General features: G+C 37.5%; 2 protein-coding genes across 2 annotated transcripts in view; one reads left to right on the top strand and one right to left on the bottom strand.

Annotated features, from left to right (window-relative positions):
- LOC139690305 (glutathione S-transferase 1-like) overlaps window positions 1–12,467 on the bottom strand; it is a 37,429-nt gene extending 24,962 nt beyond the window's left edge. The window contains exon 1 of the mRNA XM_071587686.1: window positions 12,327–12,467. The gene's annotated coding sequence lies outside the window, so the exon portion shown is untranslated. The remainder of the gene's footprint in view (window positions 1–12,326) is intronic.
- Window positions 12,468–13,450: 983 nt separating this feature from the next.
- Window positions 13,451–21,516, top strand: Hakai (E3 ubiquitin-protein ligase Hakai). The gene is made up of 7 exons (XM_071587598.1): window positions 13,451–13,543; window positions 14,574–14,685; window positions 14,766–14,850; window positions 15,802–15,989; window positions 19,275–19,463; window positions 20,045–20,342; window positions 20,438–21,516. The coding sequence occupies exons 2-7, from the start codon at window positions 14,578–14,580 to the stop codon at window positions 21,097–21,099; spliced, it is 1,530 nt and encodes a 509-aa protein (XP_071443699.1). The 5' UTR covers window positions 13,451–13,543; window positions 14,574–14,577; the 3' UTR covers window positions 21,100–21,516.
- Window positions 21,517–22,476: the final 960 nt, after the last annotated feature.

Raw genomic sequence — 22,476 nt, 5'->3', positions numbered from 1 at the left:
GCGTACACAATTCGCGATCCCTTCCTTGATGGAGGTGGGTGTTCGCCTATCGACCATTTTTCCCTGCCTCGAGAAATTGTCAATTTGACAAAAGAAATAACTCGGACCAGGAAGCAATATCTGCTCGTTGAGACTGCTGACCTGAGGCGAGAATTATCATACTAAAGCGTCGGGTGCATGATCTAATCCAAGAACTAAGGAAGAGTAGATGGGACGACAAGCTGGCTTCCAAAAATCTCCAAGAGGGAAGTACATGGAAATTAGCACGGGAATTGAGAACATGCCCCTTGTAAAAAACTAGGAACACGACACTAAAAGCATCAGGGAAAACCCTAAACACTCCAGAGGAGAAAGGTAGCAATCCTATAAGGTATATTCACGACACCGGACGGACATAACGACGAAGGCAGCAGAGCAAAGAATGGAAAAACGAAGAGCCAATGCTGTTTGAACTAGAAATAAAAATAAAACCAGGCACCGTAGTAGCAGCCATTAAACGGCTAACACTTAGAAAGGCAACAGGAAACGACAAGATCTCAAACGAAGTCCTGATGCACCTGCCAAAAGTAGCGGGAGACTTCTTAGCGAAGATGGCCGAATCATCCATCAACCTGAGCCATTTTCCAAGTCCATGGAAGAAATCAGTCGTGGTGTCTAAACCGAAACCTAGGGAAGGACCACAAACTGCAGAGAAATTCAGATTAATCTCTCTTTTTCCTGGACTTGGAAAAATCCTTGAGAGGATAATTCTGCCGTTTCTCTAGCAACATCTCAGGAAAAAGGAATACTCCCTCCGGAGCAATGCGGCTTTCGAGAGGGAAGAGGAAAGGAGTAGCAACTGCATCGAGTTGTAGAATTCATCGCGGACACCTTTAACAGGAAAGCTCACTCTCACTCTACTGCCAAGTTCTTTGATATTTCAAAGGCGTTTGACAGTGTGTGGCACGACATAGCCCTGAGGAAGATGTCTGCGATGGGTTTTTCTCAATGGCAGGCCGGCTGGGTAAGGTCCTACCTGCAGGGTCGCACTTTCCGTGTTAATTGGCTCCCAGAACTCAATGAGGAAAAACATATCTATGAAGGAGTCCCCTCAGGGATCGGTACTTGGACCTTTTCTCTTCAATATATTCATGGCAGATAACCCAAGGATAGACGAGATACCATTCTCGAATTTTATGCTGATGATGCGGCCATTACGAGCCGAAGTATCCGGGCAGAGTTTCCATTGAAATATCTGCAAGAGGCAGCAAACAAGTCAGCAAACTGATACGAGAGATGGAAAAACGAACTCAATCCGAATCAGCCAGGAGGCTGATTTTTGCCACTCGTCCGAAAGACAATCCGCAAGGTAGCAGGAAGTATTGTACGCCTGTCGACATTACTCCGTCCCTGGAGAGTCTACAAAGACTTATATTGATAATCTACTCTGCCTGCATAAGACCCAGTCTAACCTACGCCAGCTCTTCATGGGCAGGGAGAACAAGAAATAACGAAATATCGTCAATGAACATCTTTGAGAGGAAGACATCGAGTTTCATTCTCCGTTTCCGCGACAGTTGCTCGGTAGAGGAGATATAGCCCGTGCTATATATGTACGTGTGTTTTGACGTTCCGTGAGGGCTTCCCGAATTATAGAACGAGTGAGAATCCGAAATAATTACCACTTCTCTAATGTCTCTTGCTTATTACCTAAAATTAAGAAGGGGAGCCAAACCATCAGTTTCGTCACGTCTATGAGGCAAGGACCAATGGCTTCTGGGCGACTTTACCGCCAAACGATCTTCCGGCAACAGTTTGAGCTTTTGGTTAAAGGTTCATTTATGTAGCATCAATTTGTTTTTAGGCCAGATTTAATCTGCCTGGTACTGCTGTAAATAGTCATTATCAATATATAGTGATTTATTAGCACGTGGATCCAGTTAACTATATCGTTATGAGAATATATGTAAAAAAAGGAGAAAACAATGTTGCGTGAATGTATTGTATGTTTGATTAGCCGTAAACATCCTAGAGTTTTATCGAATACAACTTTGTTTCGTATCACACTTGCAAAACTTAAATTTAGTGTTGCTAAAGTTTATCGCGAAATTTCAACCTCATAATACAGCTGAACTCCAGAAGTATTGACTTCTGAAAACTCCTACGAATGAAAATGAATTTTTTTAAATGACTCTTACATGGATCATTGAGTTTGCGCGAACATTGATCTGCTGATAATTTCTTCCCTCACTGTGGAGTCTTTGCTTTAAACCCAACGATGCGAAACATCTGTATTCGCATGTGGAAATTAAACCTGAAAAATGAGCACGATTTGCCATGTTGATCTGGCCAGGTCGTCATACGTTCACTCAACAACCAATAAAATAACCATGCAGCAAAACTTCCCGGCCTTTGTCAAAGACTAGATATTCCAACAAACCTTCAAGTATCGGTACATATATTTTTCACATGCGACTTTAGTCTAAGTAAATGCCTAGATATTTTCATTAATTTACCTGATTAATAGTCACATTTTTTTGTATTCTCTTTCGCTTTTCTTTGCGTTAACACCCTCAATTACTACTGCAGCCACATTTGACTAAACATTTACATCCGAAACCCATATTATCGAGGAGATAATTTCCTTCCGCTTTTAGCGTTCGTGGAGTGGTAAATCTAACATTTGATTAAAAACCGTATAAAATAAATCACGTGGAACACCAAGAGCGGCGAGCGCCGAAAGAAAATCCTCTTAAATAATTTTGGGGCATCGAGACGGGAGACCAATGACAAGGGTTATGAGGTGGATGATGATCACCTGTTATTCACTCATTAAGTTTACAAAGGTAATACATACGTGCGTGCATTGTAAGAGTGACCGTTGACCAGACTTGACTGTTGCCTGATTTCAACAGAATTTATACAATAATAATAATTATTATTATTAAATATATTGATTTATGGGATCAAATGTTGTACAACGAATAGAAGTCATTCCTCTGCTGTGGGTGGGGATCACTCATTGCATAGCAGCACGACGTCCCTACAAACCTCATGGCCCTCTACCACCTCTGCACCTCCTATTACGCAGATTGAACGAAGGGGCTATTTATCGTGGGATGCTCGCATCGGCAGGCGTAATTGACAGACATTATTTTTGAGAGCTGGTTTTGGAGATTGATTATTATGAAATAGCCGTATATATTGCACAGTCGTCTGTCCCAAAAATAAATATAATAAACCTGGGAAAAAATGTATTGCAGAGCAAAGTACAAATTACTAAAATTCTTCAAAATAGCGCCCTTGTGCAACGACACGCCGATTCCAGCGCCTCTGCCCCTCACTGTACGCTTCTGAAAGGCGTCGACGGGAACCTTGCTCAGGGACTTAATCACGGCCTCTTCGACTTTACTCGGCGTTCCAAAATCATCGCTACCTTTCAAGCTCTTTTTTATTCTGGGGAACGTCAAGAAGTCCGGCGGTTCCTTTTCGTGGCTTTAGGGTGAAGGGGGCAGCGTTTGTCACCTTGTGCTTGGCCAGGTACTCGGTCACGAGGAAGGCGGTGTGCAACGGCAAGTTGTCGTATTCAGTTAGCGAATATCTCCTTCCTGATGCGTGCCACCCTTTTCCACAGTCTTCCGAGGATTACCACGTCAAATTTACTGTACACTGTCTGTCCCCGCGGTACAAACTCATTAAAACAATCTACTAATGTTCTAATCATAAAAAAAATCTTTCTACCGATTTGTGGTACAGACCCTGAAGTTCGCTTTTCTGGTTAACTCATCAGTTTAGATAATCCTTTTGGCGGATTGCACAGCATCAAATTTGAGTCTCAGCAGACAAAGAAAGTTCTACACTAGTTAAAGAAGAGTAGACTTTCAATTATTGAATCCACATGAATCGATATATATTTTTTATTTCGTGACCAAATACTTCCCTTTTGGCTTTGGTTGCCAAAACGAAGGGAATTTTGTCGGACATTTACAATTGCGCATAAACTGAAGGGCACTCGAGATGAAGGGATGTAAGTGCAACTGTTGAGTTATATGGTTTTCGCTGCAGCGATTACTACTGGTAGCCATTCTCCTCGAAGGGGGAGAGAATGATGAAAGTAACAATCAAGCTAAATGAAATGAAACTATTGACTTTTTAATTCCACACACTTTATTGATAATTTCATTTCAATATGCCATGCAAATTCCATAAAGTTACGCCGGAGACAATAAATTTCAATCAAGCCAAAGGTTCAAGTTCAGTGCCTCATGATGAAAGCAGACAGCACTCTAATTTTTTTCAATTAAATAACAAAAGAGGACGGGTGGAGTCAGCCATCGCTAGGGTGTAGGTATGTTTAGGGTCCCAGTAGTCCAGGGGTAAGCATTAGACTACTTAATGGAGGGCGCCAGTTCGATTCCCCAGCAAGCCTCTCTGGGCACCCTGAGTTCCACCCAAGCTGTGTAATTTTTCGGTTCACAGATCTTCCTGGGAAACCATAAACAGCACTGGACTGGCCCCCCTACCCTGATGTGTGTATTTCACATGCTGTTGGGCTTATATGGACAGGGTGAACTCTGCCATCAACTACCAAACCGATCTTCAGGTTAATTACTATGCTCATGTTGGGAAGGGGTGTATACTACCTTGATCAAAAAGTTCCCGGAATTTATTCAGAAAATTAAAAATACAAGTTTATTCATCTAAATCTATATTGTCCCCTTCAAAGTAATCCCCATCGACTGCAACACACTTATGCCAGCGCTTGATCCAATCCTCGAAACATTTTTTATATTCGGTTTTCGGTATGTCCATCAGTGCTTCCTGCGATTTTTCCATTACTTCCTCTCGGCTGCTAAAACGCGTTCCCCGTAATGGTTTTTTAACTCGATTGAACAGAAAGAAGTCACAGGGAGCCAAATCAGGTGAATTCGGTGGCTGTTGGATGGTATTTGTTGCATTTTTCGTCAAAAAATTACGAATAATGATAGCACTGTGCGACGGTGCGTTATCATGGTGCAAAATCCACGAGTTTTCTGCCCACATTTCTGGTCTCTTTCGGCGAATTGCTTCACGCAAACGTCTCATAACGCCCAAATAATACTCTTTGTTTACTGTCTGGCAAAAATTCATGATGCACTACACCGTTGTAATCCATGAAAACCGTCAGCATTGCCTTCTTTTTTGACTGAAAACGACGTGGTTTTTTTGGTCTCGGCTCATTTGGTGAACGCCATTCACTTGCCTGATGTCTGGATTGCGTGTCGTACTCATAAACCCACGTCTCGTCTCCAGTAATGATCCTTTTGATGAATGTGGGATCGGATTCAGCCTCGCAAATCATGTCTTTTGCGACGTCAACACGGTCTCTTTTTTGCATGAAATTGAGGTCTTTTTGCTGCTACACGACGGAAACCCAAATCATTAACCACAATGTCTTGGGCGGATCCATAGGCAATGTTCAAGTCCTCCGCTATTTCTCTGATGGTTAATTTGCGGTTATTGACCTACATTTCTTTTACTTTATCAATTTTTTCACCGACTTTCGATGTCGATGGTCTGCCACTGCGTTCATCATCTTCGATTGACTCACGACCACTTCTGAACCGCTCGTGCCACTGGTAAACGACCGTTTTTTTTAGAGAATCGTTGCCGAAACACTTTTCCAACATTTCCAACGTCCGTGCGCCACTAAATCCGTTTTTTACGCAAAATTTAATACAAGTTCGTTGTTGCAAATTTAAATCCATTTCTGCAATTGTAAAAAATCGCCAACACACACAGAGATAGATGTACTCTTGGCTACGTAACTTTTGCAAATGTCAAGTTATGACACTAAGATTTAAAGGGAATATCAACAACAGATGTACCAATTTAACAAAAAAAACAGAACTCAAATCGGAACGATGGGAGCGCCACACGGTGGTTATTCCGGGAACTTTTTGATCAAGGTAGTATACATGGCTTGCATAAAAAGTATCAGGAAAGGTTTCGGTGAACACTGAAAAGAATGAAAAGAGCTGCGACAGTCAAAGTGTGAGATTGGGATTAACTAAGGAACTGGATAAGAAGGACATTGGTGCGAAGATGTATGAGTGGATGAAGAGAATGAATACAATAACTGAAGAGAGTGTAGAGGAATATTGGGAGAGAGTAAAGAAAGGAATTGAAGATATAAGTAAAAAGTTGGTGGGCTACAGGGAAAAGAAGAGAACAAAGAAGCCATGGATGCCAACACCTGCAATGATTGATAAAAAGGGAAAGAGAAATACAAATCAAAAGACAATAAAGGGAAAAAATTGGCACAGAAAACTGAATATTAAAGTAAGAAGAGAGACAGAAAAAGCTAGGGAAGAATGGCTAAACATAGAATGTGCAGAAGAGCTGGAATTTATGGGAAGGCATGAATTGATGTACCACAAAATGAAGAATATTACATGGGATGACTTTATGACATCAGTGGAACAGCCAGCATGTATAAAGATAGAGAGCCTGGAAGAAAATATAATAAAGGAAGGAAATGAAGTGATGGAAAGATGGCCAGAGTATATGGGAGATCTGCACAAGGCAAGTGAAAACTCTGAACAGCTAAATGTGGAGGAGTACAAGGTGGATAAAGCCTGCATTGAAGAGGTTATCTTGCTGCATGAACTTGTGACAGCAGTAAAAGAGATGAAAAATGGGAAGCCACAGGGTGGTGATGGAATACCTGTAGAGCTACTGAAATGCCCGCAGGAAGAGGGATTGGTGGTATTGACACCCCTCTGCAACAGAATTTACTATAGTTGACAGTGGCTGCTGGATTTTGTGAGAACAGATATAGCACCATTACCAAAGAAGATATGGAACAAGGAAATGTGAGGAGCAGTGTACAATAAGCGCGCAATCAGCGAATATATTGTTAAGAATACTTAATAGAAGACTAAACAAAATCATGGAGGAAAACTCAGCAGAGGAACAGTATGCCTTCAGAAGAGGAATGGGCAAAATAGATAAAATAGGAGTAGTGCATACCATTAGAGAGCAATGTCTGTAGAAGGGGAAAGGTTTGCATGTGAGTTTTGTTGATTTGATGAAGGCTTTTGACAGTGTAAAATGGGAAAAACTAATGAAAATCCTAAAAGAAAAAGATGTGAACTGGAGTGACAGAAGGCTGATTGGAAATCTGGGTTAAACCAAGCGGTGTGCATTAGAATTGATGAAAAGAGGACGGGTTGGTTTGATATTGGGAAGTGAGTTAGGCAGCAGTGCTTTCTCTCCCCCACATTCTTTCACCTTTTATGCTGAAGACATAGCCAGGATCTGCTGGAGAGTGTTACTAATCAGGTGGGGCCATTCCTCATGATGGTAGCACTATTATTTCTACTTTCATCATTCATTGTCTAGTTTGGTAAATGTCTTGCTGGCTGAGGAGAGAGTGGATTTGTGCATGTATAAATGCTGAATGTGAGGGATTCTTATGATCTAAACTCCCTGTAACATTACACAGTTATGAGTATGGTAGCATGTCAACCCCCTCCCAGAGGTGAAAGAATTAATTATGTAGAGCCAAACACTTCCAGATATTTTCATCTATGGCATAGGATTATAGCTTTGTAAGTAGTCTACTATGGGGTACTTGGTCAAACATTTTTTTATTGTTTAGAAAAGTTTGTTTAGTGAAGAAGAACTCTGTCCACTGGAGCAATATTTTTTCCATAACCAAAATATCAAGAACAAAGAGAGCAAGTTGTATCTTGCAGGATCTACCCTTCGGAAACCAAGCTAGTTTTTCATCAATGAATGTTGACTATCAAGGTTCCTCATTTCCAAACTAAAAATTATATATGCTCATTAACCTTATTGATTTGGATGTGAGGAAAATGTCAATAATTACTCAGTTCCTCTCTGAGTCCACTTATAAATATAGGTAATATACTGTCATTTTCCATACACATACATAAATATCATTTTGTATAGTGAATAAGAGCTGCATTTAATTATATAAATTACAAGGTTAGGATGATTAAGGCAATTTGGTGAATAAAAATGTGTCACTGTCATCCTTACTTTTATCATATTCAGAGGCAAATGAAGGAACTCTTGAAATACTTTGCTCTCACACTACCCTTCTATCTTCAATTAGGCCCCAATTTATGAGGTTAATTGGGTCCACAATAAGTTACCCTGGTTTATTTAGACATAAAAGAGTAAATATTGCTAGAACATAAAGACAAGTAATAGATGTACTCTTGGAATTATTTCTTCACTCCAAAAGTCTTAGTCTGACCCCCAACTCAAATAATATTTCATCTCAAAAAATTCTAGCAGTATAGAATTAATTGGAGAGACAATTTTTCATCTTATGCTGTTTTTTGCATATTTCACTCTCGTATGACTACTACATGTATAAATTGTTTGTATAAAAAGTGTAGGAAAAATTGATTTATATCAGATATTGCTACAATGCTTCAAAATTCTTCAATGTACATCCCTTGAATATCGACACACTTTTGCCAGTGGCTTTTCCACAACTCGAAGGCTCCCTCATAGGTGGATTCCGTAAGGTTCTTAAAGACATGCATTCAAGCGTCTTTGATGGCACTTACAGTCCCATGTAGGTGTCCATCAAAGGAGGATTTCACTTTTGGGAATAGGAAACAGCCTGCTTGTGCCAAGTTGGGACTGTAGGTGGTTGGGGAATCATTAAGATGCTGTTGAGGGTCTTCACAATCAGACACTGGACTCTGCTCACGGTCATCAGTCAAGGCCTTTGGAATGAGTTAAGCACAGATGTTTTGCAATGCCAACTTTCCAGTGATCATGGTGTGCATTGTCATCTTATCGATGCCAGTACGATCTACAATCATGCACACACTTAACAGATGGTTTGAGTTCAGCACTCTGCACACGTTAGGAAAAATTGTTACCGATACATTTTATACGAACCGGGTAAAGCAGTGTTTTAAGAGACATGGACATGAAACAATGTCCGGTGCCATAGAAGTAATGCAAGGCCACCAAATAAAACTGCTCTTACAAAGTAAAAATGACATGGGATAAAGCAAATCAGCCAAAACTGTCCATGATATGGTTGGTGGCTTTAAAAAGTCATCCACCTTGAGTGGAACTGCCTACATGTATGTGGTCATTTTAATGAAAATACATTCCTTGGGTCACATTTTACTTGACTAAATCACTTGAATGCATTCTCGAGTATTTTCCTTTGGAGCAAAATGATCATGACAGAGTCAGCTTACTGCATATTATTCTCCTCCATGGACATTTAAGGTTTAGATTTTCACCATTGGACTCAAAATATATTTCGATTAAGGTCGATTCCAAAGATTATTTTTAGTTTTTTTGATGTGTTTGGCTCTACATGATTCATTCTTTCTCCTCTGTCACATTGGAAGGAGTAGGCATGATGTAATATTCCTAACTGTGTGATGGTAAAGGGAGTTTAGATCATAAGAACAACTCACATCCGGTGTATTTTTTGCAAGCACCATTTCCATTTTCTCCTGAGACAGCAAGACATCACATGAAGAAAGAACATACTGTATACCCAGCCCAAAAATACCAGTTGTGTGAGTACATTGAAAGTATTTCCTTGAACTTTAATACTATTTCAGTATATGCAGGCTAAGATTAAATCATGTTTTAAATTCTATTTTCTGTGTAATGCATTACTTAACCTTTCAATGATCCTGAGGCTATTTCTACTCCTACCCATTTCTATTGTTTTGGACATTTTTTACTACGAAACAATCCCACCCAAAGAATCTCTTCATGCCCAGTTGCATGAACATATTCATTTATTAGATTACCTACATGTATATTTAACCATCAACTATTAAATTGTTCCCTGATCAATAATTGTGGCAGAATATCATTTTTCATTAATGTAATCAAATTGTTTCACTCTCAAGCAACAATACAAGGTGTGATCAAAAAAAGACTGGATTTTATTCTGCACAAACTGTTCCACCAATCAAAACGAGACACAGTGAGCCATCTAGCGATGTATCTGAAGACTAAAACGAGAGGTGTTGTGTTTGTTCATGTCAAGTCGTTATGCAGCAGCAGCAGTACATGTCTTAACCTGTTCTTCGCTGTGTGTAACAGCAGCAATGAAGGAGCTAAAGGAACAGCGAGTGTGCGTGAAATTTTGTTTCAAACTTGGCAAAAGTGCTACAAAGACATTTGGAATGATTCAGCAAGCATTTCTCATTGAAGCAATGAGTCAAAGCCAGTGTTTAGATTCTAACAGATGAAGATTCACGAACGGGACGGCCTTCCACTTGGACAGACCCCAACCATGTCAAATTGGTGAACGATATGGTGCGGGCAAATCGCCGTTTAACTGTTAGGGAGACAGCCGAGGAAGTGAACATTAATTTTGGATCCTGTCAGACATTTTGGGCATGATACACGTCACATCAAAATTCGTCCCATGGGTGCTGACTGATGAACAGAGACAAAAACGTGCAGACACTTTTCAGGAACTCCTGGATCAAGCCAATTCCGGCCCATAGTTTCCTAAAACCTTCTTTTTGTATCCTAAGTTAAAATCAACCTTCAAAGGGCAACGATTCCACTGTATTGCGGACATTAAAACTAATGGTACAGAGGACCTGAAGAGGATCCCTAAGGGGACTTGCCAGGCAGGGTTCGAGAGCTGGAAGAAACATTGGCAAAGGTGTGTTGTCAGCCAAGGCATGTACTTTGAGGGCAACAAAATCGATTAAGCTGTATCTGTCGAATTAAACAAGTTATAAAATCAGTCCTGTCTTTTTTTGATCACACCTTGTATATTTGTTAGTCGTCATAATGATTATGTTGTAAAATCCAAAAATCGCTTCCTTTAGTTTACAGTTTTCCCTAAGGACATGTATTTTTCTCTTCTTTTAAATATCCACCAGTTTATTTCCATTTAAAACATACTGCCATGATAGTTACAGGGACATATCTGGCAATACACACGTGCCTTTACAGGTTAAGGAACTCAAATTCACATAATTTTTAGTTCATGTAAGCATATGGATATTTAAAGATGGTTTATAAACTCATTTGGCATATTTCAGTGCTTATTGGAGCTCATTTTGTGCAAAATAGAGCATTTATATCCTTACAACAGATTTTATCGTGCAGGTTGATATATTTAATTTAATATAATAACTACATAATAGAGAATCTGTACAATTTTAAATAAATTCTGTTAGTTATTGTTTAAATAATGCAAAGGAATTCAAGGTCTGAATAATTTACAACCTTGGCTCATAGAGAGAAGTTCTGCAGAAAATTGAATGTTGCTTCTTAATATTTACATGCATTCTTTTACAAAACAGTTTTCAAAAATACTGTTCTATTAGGAAGTGTTCATCTAGGTGTTCTAGCATGAATGTATACTATGTTTTGTTTGTGGATAGTATAAATTTTTTGCTTCAGCGTGCGTTTTTTTTAACTACGGGTGGTGTCCTAACATCCCCAGCCACACACCCTTGCGGGGTATTGAGTAGATGTAGATGAATTGAGTCCTGACACACACGACAATCATTATCAGGCCATACGACCATCTACTAATTTTAGGTATGGCATCATTTTAGGGCTGACTGCAACAAAGAGATGCATGGGGCCACTGATAGATACAGTGAAGACCCTAAGAAGAATTTGTACTATCTTTTGTACCTTGTATAAGTATTATTGCCCATGTTTAAAATATAAGGATTCTAATATTCACATTTTGACTGCCTCAGTCACTCTTATCTTAGGACATTAAGATCACCTTATATTAAACAATCGTACGGATACAGATTGTGTGCTTGGATGAGTCTTTATGTAAATGTGTGAAAGGATAAGTGTATGACTAAAAAATAGATGATTCGGTTTTGGTAGAACTAACTACTTCAAGTATATAGCATTAGTGTTTGTACTCGTAATAACTAACCAGTGTGAATGTGCATTAAGTGAGTGGTGGTTGGTGCATTTGAGTCCCCATCAATACACTTAGTTTCCAAAATATCAATGGCATGTGTGTTGCTCCATGATGTGTAATTGGGCTTATGTTCTTAGCAAGACAAATCATAGAGTTTACCTAGCTCATAGAGGAGATATTCCGAAAACTCGATGAAACTTTTGGTCTGTTATTTTGTTGAAAAACTGATGGTATATAAATCTCTGTTGCAACAAAACATTTTGAGACATTCATAAACTTTCCGTTTAAAAGATCTTGTACATCAATTTTGGCTTCAATTATTCTATTTTCAGGGCCAGAGAAGTATAACAGAAATCATTGAGCTCTTTTCACAAGCTTCACTCTTTAACAAACAATGACTACAGATTACAAATGATGATTGTAATGAACTTACCGAGTTATTATTAAAGTTATTGCATTCCACTCATTGTCGTTTAAAATGAGCCGCGTTGTATTTGAATCCTAATTTTTTCGTACAGTAAAGCATATTTTACAATGAATTAAGGCTGGATAAATAAGAATCCCTGAATTTTTCATTCTTCTCTGTACTTTTGAGTAGTATGCAAGAGGCATTTTCCTGTACAAATAAATATTATTATTATCATTACATGGTATTACAACAAACCTAGCTTTATCATAACATTACACAAAGTTTGCGCAGGTTATATTTATCAAATGGTTCATCAGAAGACTATGTATTTGTTAAATGTCACAGCAGTTGAATAAATATATATATATATATATATATATATATATATATATATATATATATATATATATATATATGCTGCATCGCCATTGACTCAATGCATGCGGAGAATATTTTACACGCCTCAAGATGATCATACAGCATGCATTGAAATTCATGCAAGTTACAAATTACGTAATGGTCATTAATACTCTTTCTTTACTCATTAAAATTACTCACTGGAGTATCACCGTCAACTTAAGTTCCTGAAGATTCATACATGAGGCTTTACTTGTCTTATCAGAGTGAAAATTGGTATCTCTATGATAACTTTACATATTCACTAAGTATTGTAATGTTGTCATGCTTTTATACAAAAAAATTTCAAATTAAATTAAACAACTTTTCAGCGTGAATCAAAAGCAGACAAATTTGCCCAATATACGAACCCAATGCATGTTTGCCAATGCTTAAAACAAAATTTAATCTTTTCGTTGCAAAAACGTTTTTTTCTACTCTAGAATTAACCATGCAGACAATGCCCAGTCAACTATAACCTTCCCATTTTAAATGTTGGAGTAAAGAATTACCTAAAATTTTGATTTTACGAATGATAAAAACTACTGACAGGATATCATCCATCCAAACTAACCTTTCAAATAAATTAGCACACAACGCATGAATGGTAAAGACGGCACAGACAAAACTTGGCGGTATTATCGAAGTAATTTATATCGACTTACCAATATTGTAGTTCTATAGTCTTCGATTACATCGACACCATCGAAGCCATCGAGGTTATTGAAATGGTTGGTCGATATAATGTCTGTGGGTGTTGTTCCATCATGGCACGGTGGTGTGAGGTAGCATCTTTTGCTTCAAACAGTTGTATTATGTGCTGAAGATACGGTTACTAATTAGAGGTAAATATTAAGATATGGTCTATTTTCACTATTTCGGAATATTTATTTGTAGGTTGTATTTTATGTGGGTATTTATGCTAATTCGGCGCCAACTTGATGAAATCGCATTGTGTAGAAACAAATTAGTCAGATTTTTTCTTCAAAATAAAAGCTGACCCCAAGAAATTGAAATTTCGTGCACCTAATGTTAACAGGGAATCAGACTTCTGTACTGAATAGGCTAATCTATTTTTTAAATTTCAGTTAGTAAATAGGAATTTCGAGGAGCCGGGACTTGATTTGGAAGCAACAAATATGAATGAACAATCGATGCATAGCACTATTCTCGCCATTCTTTTGTAGACTTATGATTTCTTAAGCTATAAAGGCATGTAAGGAGAAGAGCATGTGAAGTGAAATTTACCAAAACATATGCAATTTGCACAGAATTACAGTTATTCATATCATTTCAAGTAAAATTGGTAATCCCTGGAGAATGAACTGTCCGCGTCACAAGTATTTGGCAAAATTCACTTGGGAAACAAGGATCCCACTCCGAATCGACTATCTTCAATTACCCAGTTGATAAAATTACGTCTATCAACCACTTTTCCTCAAAACATTTGCCACTTTTAATTTTCTTACGCATCTGGTAGTTTCCTACGAAATACCTTTTAGCAGTTATTGATTGGTAGCGGTATTCTTTAGGTGCAATATTTTGAAGTCCATGGGGATTTAATGAGTGTATCAAGTGGTTTAAAGGTGGAACTTTTGAGTCTTCTTCTGAATATGACGTTAACAATTGAAAATTAGAAGGTATAATTTCTCAATTTATCGATTTCAGTATGTCTTTGTACTAGTTAATTTTCATTATTTCATCATTTACAGGATTAACCCACTTATTGACGGACTATATGTTTATTCTGTTCATCTTGATTTTGTTATATTCTTCTTTAGATATTTAAAACAAGCCATTTAAATAAATTAGCCCCAAATTTTAGCTTAAATTTAGCCCTAAAACTTAGCATTAATTTTTTTTGTTACACAATAGGAATATGGATGGAGAGGATGGATCATCAAAAAGGCTACGAGGCCGTGGAAGGACCAGAGCCCGTGGTAGAGGAAGGGGAAGAGGTAGGGGGCGAGGAAAGAAGGCAGTCAAGGTATGTGGACTCAAGCAGTTGTTCCATGCATTGAAGCACAAACGCCATGTTCTTGCTGTTTTAAAAAACCCTCCTTGCAGGTAATAGAAAGTGATGAAGAAGATACTGGACTGCATCCTGCTGAAGAGTGTACCGAGCCTGATGAAAATGTACAGCCATCTAAAAGTAAGCATCTGTGTTTGAGTATTAAATGTTATATCCTTTACCTTTGTTAAAAATTGATGGTTTCCCAGGAAGATCTGGTACCCAAAAAATCACACAGCTTTGGTGGAGCTGAAGGTGCTCAGAAGAATTTTTGTTCAGAAAAAATGGTCTGTCTGATTGTCCTTCATTAATTTCTTCAAATCTGATCTTATTATTTTCAAATCAGAGATCAAACCTGTCAAATCTAACTTAGGTTGGTTGTATAGCCATGACAATCATGGTAATATCTCTGGCAATTTCAGTGTATAAGTGAATATCTTTTTGTATTTCCAGTTTGTTTATTATTGAGTTTATAATTAAACAATGCTTTTATATAATAATGAAAAAGTTTTAATTTCGAAGCAAAGGAATTCCTTTAATTTTTGCTTACTCTAATTCTGCCCTAAATCGATTACAACTCCCAGCTCCATAGCCCTGCTAAAATGCACATAAAAATATAATGTATAGCTCATTAAATAATAATGAGTAACTTACTCTATGTTGTTGTCCTAGACATACTTTCCTGGATTCAAGATCATATTCAACGAATGAGTGGAATCAAAGAATATCCATTGGTAAAGAGAAAGGTCTACCGTGTGAGGGGACTGTTGTTATGCTCCTTGAATATGGCAAAGAGTAATGCAAATACGAACTTAAATTACATGTAAAAATAGTCAAACATTATTTAATTTGTTATAAGTTTTATTATAATAAATTAATATGATTGTACGAGTGTTTCATCAGATGTTTTGCTATTTGTCCTAATTATAAGATTCCTCTTGAAGCCTTTTTGAGTTGGCCCTTCTGAATTGCAGAAGAGATTTCTTTTACACTGGCTTGAATTGTTTATTTATTTATAGTTATGGTGCCATTGTCATCATGGTATAAATGCTCTGTGAGGGTTTTTAATTTTTTGTTCTTTAATGTTTCCAGTTGACCTTGAAGCTGACATTTCTCAACTAGAAGCACCCACTTTCACTACTATTGACCGTGGCCCTCCTGAGCCTATGTTACGTCTGAGATGGGATCACTGTGTAAATTTGATTGGGGAGAAAGTTTTAAATCCTATGATACACTGTTGTGACAAATGTATGAAGCCTATCCTCATATATGGCCGTATGGTAAGCAAAACGTTTAAATCTAGGACATTTTTACTTTTTCCAATACATTTTAAATCAGTTCATCAATTACTGTAGGATTTCCTTCATGTGGTGATATGTATCTGTCAATGGATAATTGGCTCCCAAACTGTAATGGCTCTTTCAGGAATCACAAACATACCAGCAATCTTCGTTACAACAACACCTATTTCCTTTTCTGGAAAATCATAATTTGTATGACCTTCTCAGTGATCCAGAGTCCTGTTCATCCCTTTTCCCCGTAAATCAATGTTCTCCCATTTATCACATCCCTCAGCATCCTCATGGATCTGCATATCTCCTCTATTCAGGATTTCTATATTCTTAAAAGAAAGAAAAAATCCACTACAGTCATCGCTTATGTACTCCAATGTCAAGACTCTCTCTCAATCCCATCTTGAGATGACTCTACAGTTCCTATTGCTTCTATTATGTTGCAATTCTGACAGTTTGATAATATTTCCCATAGTACTGCCTATGAACAAAAATTATTCCTGTTAATCTTATTGATGTCATTTTACCTTGACATTTCATTGAGCCTCTGTGCCACCTTAATATCTCACTGTTCCATCCATTATTTTGATTGAGCTTAACTCATTGTATCTCAGATTGATCTTGAAATAAAATCACCAGTAGCTGTGCATACATTTTGACAAATTGAAGCATTTTAATCATATTATTACAAACATATTGATATTAATCAGCTCACCACTATCCTTCTGTCATAAATCTGGTACTTCCCTCTTTTATGCCTTTTACCAGATCTACATTCTCCATGTGCTAGCTTGTGTAATCTATTACAAGTAGAAATTTTGAGCAAGAATATCAACATCCAATCAATATTTATATATATTTACATGCATTCACAAGTTACTGTATTTCCTGGCCCTTAAGATGCACTTTTTTTACTTCAAAGTGGGCTTTAAAATCATGGGCCCGGGGTATATATAATTTTGACCTATAAGTGCAAGTGGATTTGCTGGAAAAATACTTTCCATTATGTATTTTTTCCTGCATTAGGTATAGAAAATCATTGCTGCTATTATAAATTTCGATAATATCACTTTTAAGCCAGTAGCAAGCAACAGAGTTTCAATATTTCGTTGAAAATACTTCCTAAATATTCCAAGAGAAATCATAAATGTGTGCACTGTTGTGTGTTTAGTTACATCTAGCATATGGTGCTGAAACCTAATATGTGTTTGGTTGACAGATATGTCACCACTGTTAATACATACATATATTGTATCTCTCCCAATAAACTTGGAGTGTACGGGCATTCAAGCTTAGCATGAGAGTTCTACATCTACATAATACCCTGCAAGGGCATGTGGCGGGGGGTGCTAGGTCACCACTCATAAAATGGAATAATACCACATTCAAAACAAAATCATGTTACCTGAAGGAGTTTCGAAAAGGCATCAAAAATCGATGCTTTTATTGAAATTTCAATAATATCAAAATAATCACAGAAATTAGGCATTGCATAAAAGTTTAAATGATAATAATCTCATGCGATCTTAGGAGAGGAATTGGCATATAATATTGCATTTAAACTTGAATTTGTGAATTACAAATTCCAAAGAAACTGCGGGAGATGCTGCAAGAGTAACTTTTAACAGAGTCATCCACTAATATGCATTTCAATGCAACAATTTAATGCTAATTTTTTAATGTAACAAGTTAATTTTCTTTGTATTTTGTTAACATCAAAATAACTTGGATCTTTTCTGTCTGATCGAAGTAGTTTTTGTAAATTCTGAACTGAAAAATCAGGGTGCATCTCTTACACTGGCATGTCTGTGCCTGGAAACGATAAAGTTCTATTATGACCCTATTGAAATGTATGTAAGTAATGTTAGCATATCCATCCATATCTATGGTAATAAATAAAACAATGATCATGTGTGGAGAAAAGGGTTTGTTAAAGTAGATATGATTTTCTTTTTTACTTCTATAAATTTGAGATGGAGCATAAAATATTTCTGTGGCTGAACTATCTACCGTATTTAGTGCCATATAAGATGCACTGTTTTTCCAAAGTTGTGTTTAAAAAAATAATCCGTATCTTATATATGACGGTTAAAACTCCTTGGGTTAATGTTCAATACTGAATGTTATTATTACTCCAGATGGTCAGTACTGTCTCTTTTGACTCCACTATATTTACTTATGTATAATGTTTATATTCAGTTAAATAATGCAGTATTTTGGATTTGAATTATTAAGCTCCTTGCTATTTTATGATGTTAATATCTTGTTGCTCACTTGTGCAATGACAAAAGAGGTGCCAGTGAGATATTGAAAGTATCAAACTTATCATATTATATCACTACATATGATAACAAAACAGCATGTGCTCTTCATACTGAGTGGAGTTTTTATTCTGTGGTTTGTTTTGTATTATGGTCACCTGTAGTCATAACCTTCCATTTGGCTTTTTTGAAACGTAAGAACTAAAAGGCATTATAACTGAAGTTGGTGGGGCATCGCATTTTCACATGGACTGCGAAAACTTGTCTTAAAAGCAGTAAGATTAAAATTATTGTTGAAACATGGAGGTTAAGGTGTCACTTCCACTGATAATTATTGGCATTTATTAGCAGCGCTCAAAGAAGTAGGAAGTTTGAAAACTGTATTTGAAAATTCAATTTGTTTTAGTTATTCAAATTTTACCATCACAGCATCTTAGGATGTGGATAACATTAGTAAAAGCTATTAATGTTCAGAAGAGCATATTTTAAATAGTTGCATCGAGGAAGTTGGGTGCTTGTTTGCGGTGGGAAGCCACTTGGCTTTCTCAAGGAACTGTTAATTTCTCAAAATTTAGCATCAGCAAAAATCCTTAGCCATCAGGGTAGAAAAGTCCGGATGCCAAACGGTCCAAATTCTCAAGTCCTTAATTGTGGGACTGTGGAGCAAAAATCATTGAAATTGTTGGTAATCCATGTTCAAATTTCTCAGCTTGCCAAGCATCATGGCAATGAAACATTACAATTGCAAAATTTATAGAACCAAGCTGTCAATCTGGCAAACTTGAACAAAATCACCCATGAAAAATTGAGAAACACTGGTAGATTTTCATTGAAAACTTGTTTACGTTTGATCATTTGGAAGACTTTTTTTATCTACTGATATGAAATGATTCCTCTTATTTTGAATGCATATGCATGCTGTTTATATATGTTCACAAACCCCATTAAATGTTAGTCCGTATATTTGATTAAAGAATTTCCTTGTTCATCTATATGTTATTTTTTGTAACAGATTCCTTGCAAGCATGTCTTCTGCTTGTCGTGTGCAAAGCTTGAGGATAAAGTGTGTCCACGATGTGCAGAAAAGGTGTCTCGTGTTGAACAAACAGGCCTTGGGACAGTATTTATGTGCACTTATGGTGGAACACGATATGGGAACAATGGATGCCGTCGTACATACTTATCTCAGCGAGACCTTCAGGTTAGTGATCACCTATTGATTTACCCATTATAAAATGGTATCAAGGGATATTTTGTGTCATTATAATGTGGGATGTATGGTACCCAGTCTGTTGAACTCCTGAGCATGATCCCAAGAACCTGTGTATAAACGTCAATCTGTTGAATGGAGATTCGCGATTCCACTCATTCAATGCAGAACATGTGACTTCTTTCGCTATAATAATTTGACAACAAATGATGCTGTTATGTAAGTGTCAGAAACTTCATTTTATTTGGATATAATTTGATAATAAAATAATGTTGCAATACTGCATGATAGAATTCCACAGAAAGTGCTCATAAATGTTCTATAAATTTTATTATACTTGTAATCCACTGTCCTTCCCAATAAATTTTACATCTGAAGCTACCTTTGAAGTGTAGTATTGACAATGGTTTCAAAACCTTACTTCTCCATTCCCTGGACAAAAACAATAAATGCTTGAAATGAAATGGCAGTTACCCTCCTCCCTTGCAAATGGGAAGATATAGCAATAATATTCTGAGGTCTTTGTTTTTCAAATAGTTATTTTATTGATTTATTCCTGTACATGTCCTTAGGCACACATTAATCATCGCCATATCCAAGTACCTGTTCAACCTCTAGCATCCCTGACTGCTGCTCCATTCTCACTCTCTGTGGCCACCACTGGTGCTCATGTTAAAAATCATGGTTTGGTAGATCAGGAGACTAAGGTTACTCATGCTCGCCTTAAGCAGCAGCAAGTTGTTGTTGCGTCTGCAAACGACCCTCGGGTCCACCTTGGAGAACACCACAGGCGGCACAACACAGTCACTGATATTCATTCTTCTCGTCATCCACGATCAATGGCTTCAACTGAAGCCAGTTATGTCTCAGGTAAGTTCTGTAACTAGTGTTTACTAATTTCAGTGCTTGCTTTGTCAGTTTTCTGTCAATGATAGATAATTCATTAAAAATATTTATCATTTCAGGAGCGGCTTCAAGTGCAAATCAGCCAACGGTGTCCCCTTATGGTCTTCCTCCTGGTCGCCCTCCACCTTCCATGGTACAGTATGCTTCATCGCAGTCAACTGTGGTGCCTGGAAGTGCTGGTACTACAGGCTCTGCATCCAGCACATCGCATATGAGGACTAATCTCATCACAGTGCCTATACAAGATAGCTCTGACTCTTCAGTGGCTGCAGCTGCTGCTGCGGCTGCCGCCTACCACCAAGCTGCAGCAGCGGCCGCTGCAGCAGCAGCTGCCGCAGTGGCAGCCTCGGGCCCACCTCCTCACTATGCCACTCCACCACCCTCTGTTGTTCAGACAACCTATGCAACCCCAGTATCGTCAAATGCCGCAGCCTATCCGACTTATGTTGCCCCACCTGCCACACAAGGCCAAGGACCACAGTATGCACAGCCTCCATTGCCCCCTGCACCGTCCTACTATCCCCCAGTCACACATGGTGGTGGAGCAGGTGTCACTGGTGCAGGGGCATATCCTAATCCTCCCCCCACCCATGCCCCACCTTCGCTCACGGCATACAGAGGTGGTCAGTATGACCCAGCACGTCAATATGCTGCTCAGTGGCCCAGTACACTTCCTCCCCCACATGCACCTTCCTCTGGTGTTTCGCCCTTCTACAGATAATGCCCTGATGTTTAATCTTTTTACAGGTCAAATAGTATAGATCATACACAAAATAAAATATATTATGAGAATAATGTTTATGAATTCCTATTGCCATGGTTTATGTCAGAAAATATCTTTTGCGATTAGATGTTTTTAAAAGATTTTTTTAAGAATGTGTATCATGTCCATATTGTTTCAAATTTTGATTAATTTTTTAATTATCATCTTGCTGAAATGTGTTATCTAATCAATGAAAAAGGGATAAATTAGGGAATATTATATTTTTATCAGGAGTTACCCAACAGGCTGGGTATAATGATTTTATTTACATACCCAGGATGCTCTATTGAACTCGTTTTGTAAGTAATATTTACGACGCATTTGAAATTTATTTTGTATTACAGACTCTCATTAAACTGTTTTGATAGAAGACTATTTTATATGGTTGTCTGATTTTCAATCCTTTAGACATGGTGACTCTCCTTGTGTGAACATTTTTGTCCATGATGATCTTGTGTCAATTTTAGATATGAATGTAGAAACTAAAGCTTCCATTCATATTTATCCTTTTTTTGTACTCCTTTCTACACCTTTAAAATTAGATTCTGTTGCTTTGAGATATTTGTATTTGGTGATCACAAGTTTATTGTGATGATTTCCCAATTCTAGCATTGTTCTGTTGAGACTGCTTGTTATAGTTTCTACACAATCATTATTTGACCCAATATTGTTTAGTCTGCTAACTTCATTTTCAAGTTTCAAGGCATTATATGCATTTGTCAATAGGAGTGCACAGGATAAAGCAGAGTGAAAATCACAAAAATGACTACCTGTATAAATATAATTTTAGTTAAGATAATGGGAAATGGTTCTTGAAAGCCTGAGTACAAATTTCCAATCCATCTACTTCTTGATCGATGAATTTATTGCACCTGATCCACTTAAAGTGCAAATTTTGTTTAGAAATCTCATTTACCTGTCAGCAAAAAGGCTATTTTTTCATTTGTCTCGTTTCTAAAAATGTAGGAGACACTTTCAAGTTAAGCAAGGACATATTTCCATATTGATCTCTAACAAAAAATAATGCTACATAGAAAATCAACTATATGGTCCTGATAGGTAATTTACTGTGTCGAGTATGGCGTATGCACCTAAATGGCATTATTCCCATCCCACTTAATGGAAATTCCAAATAATTGAAAGCTAAGAATTGTAAGACTGAAGGTGTGTGTACATTGAAATTTCAAGCTAGATTAGGGTCCTGTGACTCATGTTTGCACAATTACCCTGGGTTTCTTTGAAGTTTATAAATCTATCCCCAAAATGTTGCATTGTAATAATAACTTTAAAACATCACAAATTTGTATGCAGGCATCATGTTTCTCGTTTCTTCAA

This window comes from Hetaerina americana, unplaced genomic scaffold, assembly GCF_022747635.1.
Source record: "Hetaerina americana unplaced genomic scaffold, ioHetAmer1.1.p SCAF_3, whole genome shotgun sequence".
Classification (NCBI taxonomy): Eukaryota; Metazoa; Arthropoda; class Insecta; order Odonata; family Calopterygidae; genus Hetaerina; species Hetaerina americana.
Note: the sequence above shows the minus strand (reverse complement) of the source record. Positions and strands in the feature narration are given on the sequence as shown.